The 16,690-nt window shown below is 36.6% G+C and overlaps 1 protein-coding gene across 1 annotated transcript in view; it reads right to left on the reverse strand.

Moving 5' to 3' along the window:
- F5 (coagulation factor V) overlaps positions 1-16,690 on the reverse strand; it is a 75,841-nt gene that overhangs the window by 44,227 nt on the left and 14,924 nt on the right. Inside the window, exons 4-7 of the mRNA XM_010360962.2 lie at positions 5,459-5,671; positions 4,056-4,199; positions 1,557-1,778; positions 62-227 (exon numbers count right to left, since the gene is read on the reverse strand). Coding sequence (XP_010359264.2) covers positions 62-227; positions 1,557-1,778; positions 4,056-4,199; positions 5,459-5,671 — 745 coding nt within the window. The remainder of the gene's footprint in view (positions 1-61; positions 228-1,556; positions 1,779-4,055; positions 4,200-5,458; positions 5,672-16,690) is intronic.

The raw sequence follows: 16,690 nt of genomic DNA on the forward strand, positions 1-16,690 counted from the left end.
CTAGGACCCTATGGAATGTATCTTGAACCTTTGCCCAGTGGTATGAACCCCAACAACTCACTTGTCCATATTCGCTGGTATTACAGGTGCATAGTCCCAAATGATTTCCTCTGCAGCAATGAAGTATTCCCACCTTTTCATGTGCCGCCTCTGCTCACGAGTTATTTTCTTAGGATTCCTGGTTTTCTTTGGGCAGTTTTTAATGTCAATGTAAGCCTGCATCCCAGCTAAGTTAGAGCAGAAAGAGAACGAAATAATTCGAGAGAAGAAATTATGGTTGATGGAAATACATATCCTTTAAATTAACTTATGTAAGGTTTATATTAATGTAATAACAGTGAAAGTAATGCTCATGCAACTTTTGAACATTTTAGTTTGGAACTCTTTCAGTGGCATCCAGAAAAGGCAAGACTTTTAAAAGGAGGAAAAGAAGGAGGGGTTAGGGAAAAAACATGGAAAGGTTCCCTTGATTTCTTCTCAAGTTGGCAAATTTCTTATAATTTTTAACTTCTTAAGACCCTGTGAATTATGTCTTGTTAAATTCTCATTTTTTCTGTCATCTGTCCCTTAATCTGTAAAATGAAGATAGCACCAGTACTTAATAAAATTGTTGTTAAAAACTAAATATTAATAACAATACATAACACACTTATCCTCAACAAAGAAACAAAAGTTTCATTGTTGTTTTAATATTATTGGGAACTCTATCTTCCACGGATATCGTGATGGTTTTATTACTTTGAATATAATTTTGACTACTGCGTGTGAAAAGAAACAGAAATTATCTCATGAAGTATCTCTTCCTTATGTATGTTTCTTATACATTATTTTGGTAACAAAGTGATTTCCTATAGTGATATCATCTCCTTAGATTTTAGTCTCTATTTATATGAATCTTCCTCTCAACAGTTTTAAAGCAAAAATGTGTAGTAGAACAATCCGTTATTTTATTTACATGATGCCACATAACCTGGGTTGATTTATTTTCCCACTTGAATTCACCAGTGTTCTTTGGAGCTTACCCCTCAGCTGTTTATATGCCATGTATGATCCATTCAACACACATTCATTGAGTTCCTCTCCATGCTAGACTTTGTGTTCATCCCACTGTAAAGGTTAATGTTTTCATGCTAACCTTTTACACTTTCTACAACTTAGTGCTTCTGTAAATTTGCAGTTTGTCTTGTGCTAGCATCTAGGTCTTTTTCTCTGGCTGCATATGAAGTAACCCCAAGAAAGAATATCTTTATGTATGCTTTTGCTTCCTTCCTCTTTTCTTCTTTTGAGGAAGTTAGAGACCTCTTCAGCTTTTGCTTAATTAAAAAAAACAAAACAAAACAAAACAAAACAAAAACTTTGTCAATTCCTTCACTTTCTCCATCTCCAAACAGCGAGTTATAAATCTAAGAGCAAAGTATCTAAATTTGGTTGTTAGGAACCAAAGCAAGTTTTTCTGGGGTGCAGGTGGCTTAAAAGGGCAAGGGAGAAAGAGGGAGTTAGTGCTGGGAAGAAAGCATTCTGCATTCAGAAGCAAGACTGTCAGGAGAGTTTCTTGCCTTGCAAATGTTTTGGGGTGAGAGAAGATATGATCCACTTTCCCTCTGGGCCCACGGTCATATTTGCGGTAGTGGATGTAGCACTGACAAGGGTGATGGCTGAGACTTTATGATGGTTCTGCTCCAGGACCTGGCCATTGAAATGAATGGAGAACAATTCTGGCCCCGAGCTCATTCCCAGCAGATGCCAGCTGATGTGGTCATGGGCACAAACTGTTATATCTGAGAGAGAGGGAGAGATACAGGCCAAAATAAGCATTCAGTCAAGTATTCTGTGATCAAACATTCACTCACCAAATGTATTGAGCACCTGCTGTGTGTCAGGCATTGAATAAAGCTTTAAGGGAACAGACACTCCAGTTGTAGTTTGTGCCCTGCAAAAGCAGACATCTGAGTGACCAGCAAACAAGCAGTCACAACTCATTGTGATAAATGGCATTATATAGGTAACAACAGAGCCTAGAGATGGCGAATGTTAACTCAGAAACACAGGGATTGCTAAAGGATTAGGCCAAGAAGGTAACCGACTGTCCCGGTCTGAGGGATTTCCCAAGGTTTAGGACTTTCGCTATTAGAACTGGTAAAAAGTCCACGGCAAAATAGAATGTTTGGTCACCCCAATCTGATTTCGGCTGGAGGGAGTCAAATCACCGGAACCTCCAATAGGGCTGAGTTCAAGCACTTAATCCTCTCAGCTCTCTAGTTCTAGTGGTCAAAGCTCTGCCTAAGGGAAGAAGTTGTGAAGATGATGTGAGGATTTTCAATTGTTATTTTTACTCACTTTTTGATTGTTTTAATGACAAGTCAACAAAATCACTTTGTGGATTGCACACTCTCCTTAGAATGCAGTGTAAAAGTCTTCATTATGTTGGGCCACTGGGAGCTTTTCATGGAAGGAGTAATGATAACTGAATATAAAAACTTAGTTTTGCTCCTTCTTTGCTCCTACAGTCACTGGGGAAATGCTCATTTGCTCTGTGGGGAGACTCCATCCTTGGCTTTTAGGTTTCTGTTTTACATCTCAGATACATAATCACTAGATACTAGAAATCAGGGCTGAGAATCAGTTCCTTACCCACACAAAGGCTTGTCTTTTTTAGGAGACCATTGCAACAAAGCTGGGATTCCTTGCATCACTAGGAGGCTTTGGCAGAAGCATTTATCCATGCCAAATAAATGCTCATATTGAGTTCAGCAATTAACATATCTGTGTTAGCGTTTATCACATGTATTCAATTTATTCTGCTTTATAAGGCAGAGGGTTTTACAAATGTTTACTATTCTTAGTTTCTACTGATGGTCTTTCCCTACCCTTTCCCATTTACCCCCAATTATTCTTTTGGGAACTATAAATTCATAAACTCTAAGCTCAGATCAATTTATTTTTATTTTTGTGCATATGGTTTTGCTTTATTTGGCATTCATATACTTACACAGATTGTTCACTCTGCCAGGAAATAAATATTAGGATAAATGGTTAGTCCACTTTTGTAAGTAAGCACATTAAGACAGCTAATTATCCAGGGCCACTGAAGGTAGAGAAGCTAGTGAGGTCTGAACTCAGATTATCTAAGGTCGAGGTCAATTAACTAAGCTCCAGTTTTTACAAGCTCCTAGTATTGGAACTCAGGATCAACACTGAGAGTCATATGAGTATATTTTCAGAAAACCAAGTGGAAAATATAGTCAAATGAAAGAGAATACAATTTAAAAACACTACCCAGATCTCAACTCTTAACAATATTTGTGTTTTAGTAAGTGAAGTCATTTGTGATTTTCAGATGGCATTACAGAATAACCTCTAAGAAGTTTAGTGTTCTGAAATATGGTTTATTTAGTAAAGCGGTATTTTAATTTTTTAATGTTTTTCCCTCAGGCTAGTATCACATACCCTGGATCTTTAGTTGTAGGTCAGTTCTACCAGACAGAAATAGAAGAGATGTGGTCTAAGTGGGAGTCAGTTATTTTTTCTCTTAATGATTGCTATGATTTTGCCTTCTCATAAGAGCCCAAATGCAAATGGGAAAATATTCTAGATGCCATTGAATATTACTCTTCTGTTACCTTTTGAAATGCTGGTCTTTTGTGTGTGTGTGTGTGTTGGGGATTACTCCTAATCTGTTCATCTTTACTGCAATCTTCCTGCTGACCTTTCCTGCTAGGGCTTGTCCTTGAAGGCATAGTCATCAAATAGCAGGAACTGCAGAACTCGGAGAGAGAGACTGAGCTGATACCCTGAAGGTCTTTTTCAAAGTGCAGGCCAAGGTGAAACCTACTCGGGTCACTATACCTAACAAGGCTGCACGTTTCTTCTCTAGCTTCTAGTTTGTCTCTTCTATTTCCTGTTTTTAAAAGATAGATGAGAAAATATTTCCCTCTTGATAGGGAGTTGCAAAACAGTGGGTATGGTCACTTCTCTAGTGCTTTGAAGAAAATAACAGGACTGAAAAATTACTAACGATTTTACTGTTGCTCAATGGTGCACAGCCTCCGTGTTACCTGGCATTGTCCCATTCACGTATCCATTGACTGTGTACATTAGGGATGATGACTGGCTCCAGCTCTTGCTTTCATCAAACACAGCAAACAGTAGCACGATTTGCTTGTCAAACGTCTTCTGTTTCCCATCCTCAGTTAGGATCCCTGTGAAAGGAAAGACATGTTTTCAGTAGTGCTGCAGACAGAACACTCTCATTAGCTTTCCTGGATAGCAAAGAGTTTAGGGCAAGCGATCAACCATAATGACAGCAACTTGAAGAAATTCTTATTTTTTAAAATAGCATATTAAATAATAGTGGTTCTAGGGTTATTAAAAATCTGGTGCCACACTGTCTTCTTTGACACCTTGTTGCTTTGGGGAACAGGCTTTATTTCGTCCAGCTTGGGAAGAAAACATTTGGTGACTCTCAAGACTCTGTACAAGTATCCATTTCCTCCAGTCTCAATAGAACAGTATATAGATATGTTAGCTCAATTGGTAAAAGCATCATGCCCGAAGTTTGATGCTTTCATCTTATTTGTATATGAAAGGGGGCATTCGATAACTGGTTGGAAGTATCAGCATTAATCCATTCTCACTATGAGAAAAACAGGCTGCTGATGGTAAAATGAAAGAAGAGTCTTTTGTAAGTCTTAAGGTTTTTTTTCAGTACCATCACAGTATCTTATATATACCAGGAAATGAAAAAAAAGTATTTGTATAATGAGTAAATACATTGGGAAGGTATGTAGGTATGTATGTAGGTATGGTCTGAGCGTATGTATAGGCAGATGGTGAGTCCATCACGTTATTTCCCGTGCTGTGGCTCGCTGTGGTTGTTTTCTTGTTTTAATGAAAGATGGGCTGGATTCTCACGGAATAAAATGAAAATCCAATCTTGCTCCTAAGAAGCCCAGCCAATAAAAGTTCTTGTAGTCACTTGAATGTGTTTGAAACCTACCACTCAAAGTGTTCAACTTGTTTGTAAGAAAGGAAGCTGGCATTTAACGTGTTTATAGAACAAATTACCAGCTCGAACTTCACATATGTCAAATATGTTAGCCAATATTCTTTCCAAGAGCTCTTTCAGCAGAGTATAGGCTGCTGTATACTTTCTAAAAGACTTTGGCCTGGAGGTAAATGTTACAGATCATACAAGCATGACATCAGAACACACTCTCAAACAGGAATTTGCTTGGGAGAATCTTAAGGACTGAGATGAAGGAGGAATGAGAAGAAACTGAGGTGGATCCCCACCCTGAAATAGCAGGTATTTTTTTCTCTTGTCAAACAATGATCCATGCCCTCTTCCTCTGCTTGATGTACAAGAAGTTACCGAGATGTTCCCAAGCTTTGTCCCATGACAGAACTCCTGACCATTCCAACATTTTGTTGTTGAAACTTTTGGTGGGAGTGTTCGTACCTTTTTTACAGATAAGCAGGGGCCCAATCAGCCCAGAGTTGAAGTCCTCGATCAGATTTTCATGGGAGTAATAGATGTGTGTGAGGCATGGAGGGTCATCATGGGTGGGCCCGCTGTCCTCACTGATACTCCATTCATAGGTGTATTCTCGGCCTGGAGCCACAGCATCATCCATCTTCTCCACAGGGAATGTGTGGTCAAGGTAAGAAGCACCTGGAGGAGTAAGAGCAATCAAGACATGTGGGCAGTTTCTGAGGATTGCGTTTTCACCACTCTCAAATCTGGGGATAGTTAAGATGAGCACTCTGGAGATGCATATGTCCTTTAATAGTGAACTTTTATTATTTGGAAAGATTCACATATGCCCATTTCTATGCTCACGTACTTACAAAGGCTTTGCTACCATGGTGATCTTAAGAATAACAAATGTTATTTGTAAATTAAAGTTAAGCAAGTTAATTTTCCAGGGTACCTGAACAATTATTATTTAAATATTATCAGAGAATTGAATCACCTTTGATCAGTAAAACATCTCAGAATATAAGAATGGGTGATATCTTCTTTGTGGTGTTTAACAAGACATACTTAGCCTATTAACATGAGATGGGAGGATAGTCAGAGTTGTTTATATATTGTTTTGTTTTGTTATTTCAGATCTTCTTTCCAACTGCTGTGACCCTCAGCTCTGTTTTATCTCTTTATTTCATTTTAGCTATCTGATTATCTCAATTTTTTCCCGAGAGCCACAGCATCTAACTCACATATGCAGGCTGGTTTTTTGTATGAATATGAAATGTGTCCATCCTCTGAAACTTACAAGTCTTACTTTGTACTTTGTGCCCCCAAAGACCCATCAGTAACACCTGCATGTATACTGGACTTTCCCTACTAATAGGAGAGGGAGAGGATGAAGAAATTGGTCTTCCTTACTGAAGAGAGGGAACTGAGATGCTCAATATTAAAAGAAGTGTAGAGGGTTGGGTGAGGTTTTCAATAATAAAATGGAGCAAGTGAGGTCAGGAAGGGGAGAGGTGAGTGCCATAGATCACCAAGTGGAATGGACAGTTTCCTCTGTCTGAGGAATTCCCCATTTAATTAGCTGAAAGATTCCCTATCATCAGCTGGTGCCAGAATTTCTCTTTGGGATACAGTTATTTTTGTTTGGTACAATAACTTGATAAATTCTTTAAGGGAAGAAGGTGAGAATATCAGTGTGGATATAGGCAGACAACAAGGATCTGGGAAAAAAAAAAAAAAACACCTGAAATGTTTTACATGATGGCATAAAAGGCCAATAAAAACTACTCTTACTGAAGCAACTATAATTTTTAAAAACTGAAATGATTAATCCTTTCTCTCTCCTTCCCTCCCCTTCCTTTCTCTTCCCTTTCTTTTCTTTTTACTTTCCTAGTTTGTTTTCTTTTATCCTTTCTTCCTTTCTTTGTCTTCTTCCTTCCCTCTTCCCCACCCTTCTTCCCTCTCTTTCTTCCTTTCATTATCTTTATTGAGGTATAATTTGCATATAAAAACATTTACCAGTTTTAACTATAATATTTGCTGAGCTTTGATAAAAAAAAGTTACACAGTCTTATAGCTATAGTCCCAATCAAGATAGAGAAGAGTTCCATCATTCCAAAACATTTCCTCATGCCATTTGTAGCCAATGCCCTCCGGGCCCAGACAACCACTAATCTGCTTTATTTCACTATAATTTGGCTTTTCTGTAACGTCATATCAATGGAATCATCATTATATGCCCTTTTGTGTTGGATTAGTGTTAACTGGTATGGTATATAATTTTCTATCCTTTATTTTTTACCTATCTTTGTCTCTTTCATTTAAAGTGGATTTCTTAAATTCTGCATACTGTTTAGCATTCCTTTTTATTTAATCTTATTTGTTTCTTACTTGTAGTATTCTTTCCATTTGCTTTTAATGTAATTGATGATATGGTTGGATTTAATTTATTTTCTATTTGTCTACCTGGTCTTTATTCCTTTTCCCCTTCCTTTCTATTTTCTTTTGGATTGAGTATATTTAATGATGTTTAATCTCCACTGTTGACTTATTAACTTTGTTTTCTTAGTGCTGCCCTTCAGTTTACAATATATAACACATTTTTAACTTGTTACAGACTTCCTTCAAATAATATTATACTATTTCACTTGTAAGAACCTTGCAATACTATATTTCCATTTCTTCCCTCCTATCCTTTGTGCTATTGTCATACATTTTATTTATATATACACAATATGCCCCACAATTAATTGTTACTATTTTTGCTTTAACATTTAGATAATCAATTGCCTTTTTAATAGATTTAAATGAGGAAAAAATATCTCTATATTTATCAACTTCTGGAACTTTTCATTCCTTCTTATGAATCTAAATGTCTCTCTGATATAATATGTCTTCTATCTAAAGGAGTTCCTTTAGCATTTTTTTTCTGCTCTACTAGTGAGAAATTATTTCTGCATTTGTATGTCTAAAGCACTCCTTATTTTGCTTTCATGTTAAAAAGGTTTTTTTGCTTGGTATAGAATACTAAATAGACAGATTCCCCTATCCTCCACCCTCCCAACACTTTAAAGATGTCCCTAATTGTCTTCTGGTTTGCATAGTTCCTAATGATAAGTCTGCCATCATTTCTTCGTTTTGTTCCCCTGTATATGATGTGTCTTTTTATCTCTCACTGCTTCCAATATTTTCTCTTTATCACCGGTTTCCAGTAACTTGATTGTGATGTGGCTTGATGTGGTTTTCTTCATGTTCCTTCTTAGTTTGGTCAAACCTCTTGAATCTGTTGGTTTGTAGTTTTCATTACATTTGGGCAGTTTTCAGTCATTATTTCTTCAAATACTTTTTCTGTTCCTGCTACTTCTGGGATCCAGTTACACATATGTTAGACCACTTGATATGGTCCCACAGTTCACTGATGCTCTGTTCACTTTCTTCAGCCTTTTTACTCTCCGTATTTCATTTTGTACAGTTTCTATTGCAATGTATTAATATTTTCTACCATTTCCTTTCACAGTGTCTATTAATTTCATTTAGTGTTTGTTGTATTAGTGTTGCCCTTCAGTTTACAATATGTAATTGTTTTATCCTTTATTTTTTACCTTTACTTTCTATCCTTTATTGTTTTACTTTTCATGTCAGCAATTGTATTCATCTACAGAAATTCTGTGTATGCATATTTACATTCTCTATCTCTTCCTCATGCTCATGCTTTTCTCTGTTTTCTGGAACATATTGGGAAGATTTATGATAGCTGTCCTACTGTCTCTGCCTGCTGCTTCTATTCTCTCTTTCACTTCTAAATCTGTTTTTTCTTGGTTATGAGTCATCTCTTTCTGCTTCTTCTAATGCTTATTTTTATTAACATTGTGAATTTACATTGTTGTTTGTTGCATTCTTGTTAACTAGTATTGAGTTTTATTCACAGCTAAGATACTTGAAATCAACTTGATTCTTTCAAATCTTATTTTTTATTCTGTTGCCTCCTTAGCAGCCTGTAGTCTAATTTTATCCACCAACTGTTTCTAAATCCTTCTGAGAATTCTATCCAATGCTCATTTATTAGGAAGTCTTTCTGTGTTTGATGGTAGGAACATAAATGATTACTGGCCCTGCATAAGGTCCAGGGACTGTTCCAACTGTTCCTTTCAAATGACATTTTTCTTACCCTCAGTACTTTCCTCACATGTATGTGCAGATCAGTATTCAACTTAACAAAACCTCTCTGTAGATTCTCAAGAGCTCTTTCTCTGTGATTATACTGTCCTTTCCAGGACTCTGCCCTACAAATCACAAATTCAGCCACTTAGGCTTCTCTGAAGTCCAAACTCTGTTTCCTCACCCATAGAGATTCTATCTGGGTTCTCCCTGCTTGTGCTGTTCCCTGGAAACTCTCTTCAGGCAGTAAGCTTAGGCACTCATAGGGCACACCTGGTTTGTTATTCTTCTTTCACTGTCTTGAGTTGTCTGTCATTTGATGTCTGAAAACTTCTGTTTTATATGTTTTGTCTGCCTGTCTAGTTGTTAAGAAAAAAGGTAAATCTGGTTCCTTATGTTCAGAAGCCAAAGTCTGAGATGCTAAATTTCCATATAAAATATTTTTTACATTTCAGCAATGTCAGCTTCCCTTCCTTAATTGTACCTTTCCCCATCCCAACTGTGGAAAATCTATTCCACTCAAAACACTTTGCATGAGTTTTCATGGCATCAGCATATGTTTGGATTCTCCAGGTGGGAGTGGAAAATAAGGCACATCCATTCATTAGCAATGAAGGATTCAGGTACTACAGTGATGTGCAATGTACCTCATGAGGTTCTGAGCATGGAAGCCATAAGTTGAGTAGGTATATCTAGATTTACTTCTTGTATAAAGTCTTTAATGTGGACCACAAGTCCATGTATGATTTACCTCTACTTCTCTCTTCAGTCTTATCATATGTCTTTTCCCTTGTTAACTGTGGGCTCCTTGTCCCCTGGGTCCCCTGTCAGTTCCCCAGACATCCAAGTTCTATCCTACCTCAGGGTCTTTGCAGATGCCATTCCCTCTGCCTAGAATGCTCTTCGTCCCTTTTTCCTTTTGATAAATATGTGTTCATCCTTCAGACGTCACCTTGAATATCAGTTCACTTCTACCTTTATCTCCAATTCTGATACACATTTTTTTCCTTCTACAGCACTCCTCACAATTTGTAATTAAATGCCTGTGAGATTACATGACTAATTCCATTTTCTTCTACTAGATCATAAGTATTTGTGTCCTGCACATTTTGGTCACTCAAGTGTGAGCTCCTCAAGGAAAAGTGCTGGATTGTATTTGTCTTAGTGTCTCTGGTGCATTCCATAGGTACCTGGAGGAGCATGGAACATGAACATGAAGAAGATGCTCAGTGAATATTTATTAAACTCCTAAAATGTAAGGTCCTATGGGCTAGAGCCTAGGTCAACAAGTCAAAGCTCACGGCTGTGTGTTGTTAGGATTTCATAATGTTAAAATAGATTAAATGCCAACATTAAAAATCTGGAGTAATTATATAAGAATCTGGTTTCTCTTTAAAAAACAAAAACCTGGAGATCTAGTTAACAACAGGACCAAACTCCTGCACAGAATTTGGTTGGAGCTGGATCTTAGCTGCCCTCTTCTGCTTTCTGATTATCAGTCCTTACTGGACCAATTTTGTTCACTGAACTACTCATCTGGCTACTATAGGCAGCTGAGTTTGTGAACTTTGTGCTAGCGTAAAGTGGACTTTGTTATGTCTTCCCCCAACACACCCCGAAGCATAGCTTGACACTAATAACTAATATTTACTATAGGCTGTACTTTCACTTTGGTAATAAAACTGTCAAGAGCTGAGAAATGATAAAAGCTTAAATCACTTCCTGTAAGTTATAACATAATTCTAGTCTATAAAAGAAAAAAAGTTTATGGAGAAAGTCTCCACTGATAAGCAGGAAGCATTATCTGTGAAAGATTACAAAAGAGCTTTGATAGCAAAGCACAAACAGGCCTGATAAGGAGAGTTGCCCTCTCAGGTCAGATCTTGTGTATTAACTGAAATTAGGATGGCTAGTTGATGAGTTGCACTATCTATCTTGAATCAAGCATGACAGCCCTTCTTCAATGCTTCTTGCTACATGGCCTCATAAAGTTGAAAAATGATGTTTCTGGACAGGCAGCTTCCACTGTTTTAAATGGTTAAAACATCACAGGGTGTTTCTATAGTAGAAAATGATATTCTTTCCAGTGCTTTCACAAGCTCCCCTAAGGACAAACCATTATATTCTTTGCAGGGTAGGAGATAACTTTTGAAGTTCTTCCTCCCTTTCTTCTTCAGGGCAAATGTGTGCTTATTCTTCAGATGTCAGATCAGATATCGTCTTACACCCTTCTTGATCTCTGATTGTGATACATGTTTGTTTGTTGTTGTTGTTTTAACAGCACTCATCGTCATTTGAAATTCAGTATTTGTGAGATTATATGGTTAACGATACTTTCTCCTGCTAGATAGTGGGAGAAAGCACTGGAACTTTAGGGTCAGAGTTGAAATATCTTGGTTGTTGTATCATTTGCTAACTGTGTGAACTTGGGAAGGTTTCTTGAAGTCCCTTTTAGCCTCAGTTTTTTCATTTATATTTTAAGATAATATAATCCTTTTTCTAGAGATAACTTTATCCTTTTTGATGGGTTATGAGGACTGGAAAATATTTGTAAAATTTCTGGCTCCTAATAAATGCTCTGGTAGCCTGTGGGAATACATGTTTACATATTGGTTAAGTATTTTCTTTCACAGCCATGTTGCAATTAATACAGCCTCTTTCCTTTATGTTCTACTTTAGATAAGATACATCTTAAGTGTGCTTGAGTTCTGGTAACACATGTGAGTAAGATAGAAACCGGTGATTTTCTTAGTTTGGGTTGCTGTAACAAAGTACCCTAGACTGGGTGGCTTATAAACAACGGACACGTCTTTCCCACAGTTCTGGAGGCTGGAAGTTTAAAATCAGGGTGCCAGCATGGTTGGGTTCTGGCGCAGGGTCTCTTCCAGGTTGTAGACTGCCATCTTCTCCTTGTATCCTCACATGGTAGAAAGAGGGTGAGTGAGAGGGTCCCTTTTATAAGGGCACTAATCTCATCAAGAGGGCTCCATTTTCATTACCTAAAAATCTCCCAAAGGCCCCACCTCCTAATGCCATCACACTGGAGGTTAGATTTCAACACATTAATTTTGGGAGGATACAAACATCCAGTCCATTGCAGTGATATATTTATTCCAAAGGTGATAAAAGTAAGATTTTTTTGGTAAAAATACTTTTTTTTTTTTTGGCAATAAGTAAGACAAGGTACCTGCTCAAAATTATCAGCAAAATCAACAATTTTAAAGCAAGTGGAAAATAATGCATAGTCCCTACTTTCTAATCAGTCCTCAGTCCCTCAGTTTAGTTCAGTAATGATTAATCTCATCATGATCATGACCATCAACATCCACTAGGTTCCAGGCTCTGTGCTAAATGCCAGAGTAAAAATGTAAAGAAGACAGGGCCTGGGCCCCTGAGGGGCTCATCCTAGTTAACTCTAGGGTACATGTTGGTGCCCTAATTGTGATAGGTTTGACCTCTAGATTTCTTCTAGGGCTACAATTAGAACACACTGTCAATCTGGAATGAGAACCAACCAATGTAAGTATCTAAAAATTGCCTAAGAAGCTATAACATTTGTGCTAGGTATAGCAGGGTGACTGATTTTCTAACAATATTGAACCTACTTGTAAATGATCAGTGTTTCACACCTAGATTTATTTTAACACATTCTGGGCTTAAAAAATTGTTGTATATATTTGTGTACATGATATTTTGAGATAGATAATGAGGGGTTACTCTAGTCACACAAATTAATGTCTGTCTAGTTGACCAAACTAAATTACTCAGAATTTCACATTCACCTGTCAGTTAAACATAAGATTAATTTCGAATAATTAAATGAATGATGTTAATTTAGTATACTACCAAAAGTTGACTTATGAGCATCTTGAATCAAATAGTGAACAATATAGACTCGCACATAGGATATATTCTGTAATAACACTGAGTAAGAACTGCTAATGAGATCATTGGGGTATAATTTTATCAATGCTTTTATTCTTTTCACTTCAAATTAGTTTACCTTTAGCCTAGAATAAAACAGGTTTGTTGTATCTTTGATTTTGCAACATATATTAATATAAAGTATAAAACACAAACAGCTATTTAGAGGAAGCGTTTGTGAGATGGAGTTTTGGTGAATGTGATTTTGACTTTGTAATCAAAATTAAAAAAGTAAAGCTCTAAACTGAAAAGAGAAATGGACAGGGACAACTATTGTGCTAGAGCACAGAAAGTCCTTGTTCAGCTGCTTGCTAGAATAAAATCTTTACACAAGGGAAGCTCTTCCTTTATATTTACTCAGTTCCGTTCATTTCCTGCTCAGTCGATAGTCACTTTGTATTGCATTTACTTTTGTCATGATGTACTAATTACTTGCCAAAGTCTCCCAGTATTTTTTTAAAATGAAAAATGGTATATACAAGCTTTGGGAAAGTGAAGTTACATAAAGAGCCTTTTTGGTTACCCATTAGGGTGCCCACTCAGTAACTTCTCCCTTGTTATTTATTTATGTGAACAACTCCTTTCCTCTCCTAAGTTAATAAACTTAGTGAATGCTTCAATGCACTCAAAGATTCAGAACATTCTTTTAGAAGCTATAATGTAGGCGATGGGCAAATCAATGCTGATGTTTTATAAAGAGCTGATTTCATTGCCCAGGACTTGCAAGTCTCTTTGGAAAAGGGATCCACATTTTTGTGATTTATTAAATATACAAACCATAGCCATTATAGTTTGTTTCAGGTGTTTATCATATACTCAAGGAAGTATCTACGTAAGGCCAAAATATTCAGATGAGAAGTGAAAAAATGTAATCACCTACATTAAGTCGAGCATTAGAATGTTTTGGAACAACCTAGAAGAGTAAATTTTTGTATAGAGAATTTGGCAACCCTTAGATACAAGGAACAATGTCTGGCAGAAAACATGTTTCATTTGAAGAGCTGGCTTATCAGCAGATGGTCATCTATTATAGAACTAATTTTGTGACATGACATTCATATGCAACTCATACATTTAAAATATGAGAATATAACTAAAAGAAAATAATAATATTAAATTCTCTATGAAACAAGCTTTTTAAAGGTAATTGACCAAAACAATTTTGAAAATTTTACTGAACAAACTTTGCTCAAAGGTGCAGCATTAGAGTCAATATGTTGCATGCTAGTTATAGAGTTTCTGAAAATGTAATCTCAAATTGAAACCCTTTAGTGATAGTTTTTAAGTGATTAGTTACAGTTGCAGATATTTTATTCCCTGATCTAAAACAGTCTTATTAAATACATTATTAAAGGAAATGTCCTTATAAGCATTTTTACAAATCACCGTTTGTCCATTCTGTCAAAAAGGGTTATCCAGAGTTGCCTTACGTTCTGTTGTGGTTTCTGAAGCCAATGTGATACTATCTTAACCCTCCACTACCACCTATCTCTCAAATATCTACCTCTGAGATGGAGGAATCTGGATTCTCATGTAACTGGCTCAGCATGCAGTTAGTTTATCCCCACTCCTAAAAAAAGTAGCTCAAACCACAGAGGGAGGCTATAGGTGAGGCTGAGTGTCAGACATGGAGAAGGAGATGTTTTATTTTAATGCAGAGGGCATAATAAAATCAACTTAGAAGGCTTTTCTCTTACCATAAAAGATACTATCTGTTTATTAGATTTGCATCTCATTTCCAAGGTAAAATTTTACTTTCCCCACTGATATGTATTTACCTTTCTTAGATTCATAGGACCAGAGGCAATATACACCAATAATCATGTCTCCAGTGAAAGTTGTGGGAGTATTTTAAACAATTGCTCATAAATAATTGCTGGCTGTGGGGAATATGAGGACAAACAAACAGTAAAGGAAGAGGGATAATGTTGCAAGGTTCGTTAACTGTGCAAACAGCGCGGGTAGGGTACAAAGTCTACAATTCTTACCTCCTCCCTTATTTGAAATGAAACCTACATGTGACATTTTGATATTTTGAGGTTTCTCCCCCTTCTTCTTTACATTGCTGAACTCCTGATGCAGTCATCTGGAAGCCTCATAAGTAGGTGAGGTGGTTGTTCACTATGTCACTGTATGACTGATTTCATGTATGTCATTGTGTGATTTTAAGAACATAGGAGAAACTCCTGTGCACACTACCTCACCCAGAGTCTTGCCAAATTCACTTTGAAAGAAATCTCAATGCCACAGTTAATGCTTCACTGTTTTTCCTCAAGCCAAAGATTAAGTGCTAATGCAAGTACTCCTAAGGCAGGTAGTTCATTGACCTATTATCAGTCACTTACACCTTAGTGGGAATGAGTTTGACAACAGTTTATATAGAAATTAATAAATTTAAAAATTACTTTCTGATTTTTTTTCTGAAACTAACGAGTTTTCAGATAAATACTAAATTATTTGAACACATTTTAATTGAAGAATTATCTTTATTATCATAGCTAATATTTATTGAATGTCTGTTATATGCTAGTCATTATTCTAAGATTTCATGACAACAAACCTGTATGACAGAGATATGATTATTATTCTCATTTTGTAGATGAGAAAGATGAGGCACACAGAGGTTAAATAACTTTATAAAAGTCACTGAGCCAGGATTTGCACTTATTAGTCTAGTTCTAAAACCCGCACGTAAACCACTCTCCTACTCAATTCTTCTCTCAAAGGTATGATGGCTGGAACATGTGGGAGAAGGAAAGATATTTGTGAACCATGAAAAGTCTGAAATTATTTTAAAATGTTATTATACCAACAACTACTACAATTTGCATACAGTTTTTCATACCAGTGCCGGATGGAACTCTACGATGCTTACAATGATCCAAACATCAGCATAATGGGATAATTAGAACCATATTAACATCAGGTACTTACTATTCAGCGGCTGATATAATAACTTGCATCGCTATTATCTTTATGATCATTGCCATCATTGTCATCATTGTTTATTGAGAGCTTATCAGATCCCAGGAGCCACGTTTAGTTCTCTACCTAAGTGATCTCATTTAAATTTCAGGCAGTCTTATGGGTGGTTATAATCATTTCCATTTTATAGATGAGAAAACTGAGGCTCAGAGATGCTAAAGTCGTAGGATCAGAAATGATAAAGCTAGAATTTTAACTTGTCTGCCTTTAAAGCTTACTTTCTTAACCACTTCAGTATGTCCAAAAGTCTAATACTATTAATACTTCTGGTCTCACCACCACCAAATACCACTTACTGAATGTCATCGATGTGCTAGGAAGCCTATATCAGGCTAGTTCTATGTCACTGTGTCAGTGGCTCATGGGCCAAATCCAACCAGTTGCCTGTTTTTGTAAATAAAATTGTATTGTCAGAGGCAGTTTTACTCTGGTGTATGACTTGAGGGAAAGAATAAGGTAATAAAGTTAATTAGTTCTGGCATCTGTAACCAGAGCCATAAAAAGAAAGTATCATCTATGGCTGCTTTTGTACTAAAAGGCAGAGTTGAGTACTTGCAACAGAGATCTCATGGCCTGCAAAGCCAAACAAACTTACTATCTGGCCCTTTACAGAAAAATTTACTGACCCCTGCCTTAAACCATCTTTCA

This window comes from Rhinopithecus roxellana, chromosome 8, assembly GCF_007565055.1.
Source record: "Rhinopithecus roxellana isolate Shanxi Qingling chromosome 8, ASM756505v1, whole genome shotgun sequence".
NCBI lineage: Eukaryota > Metazoa > Chordata > Mammalia > Primates > Cercopithecidae > Rhinopithecus > Rhinopithecus roxellana.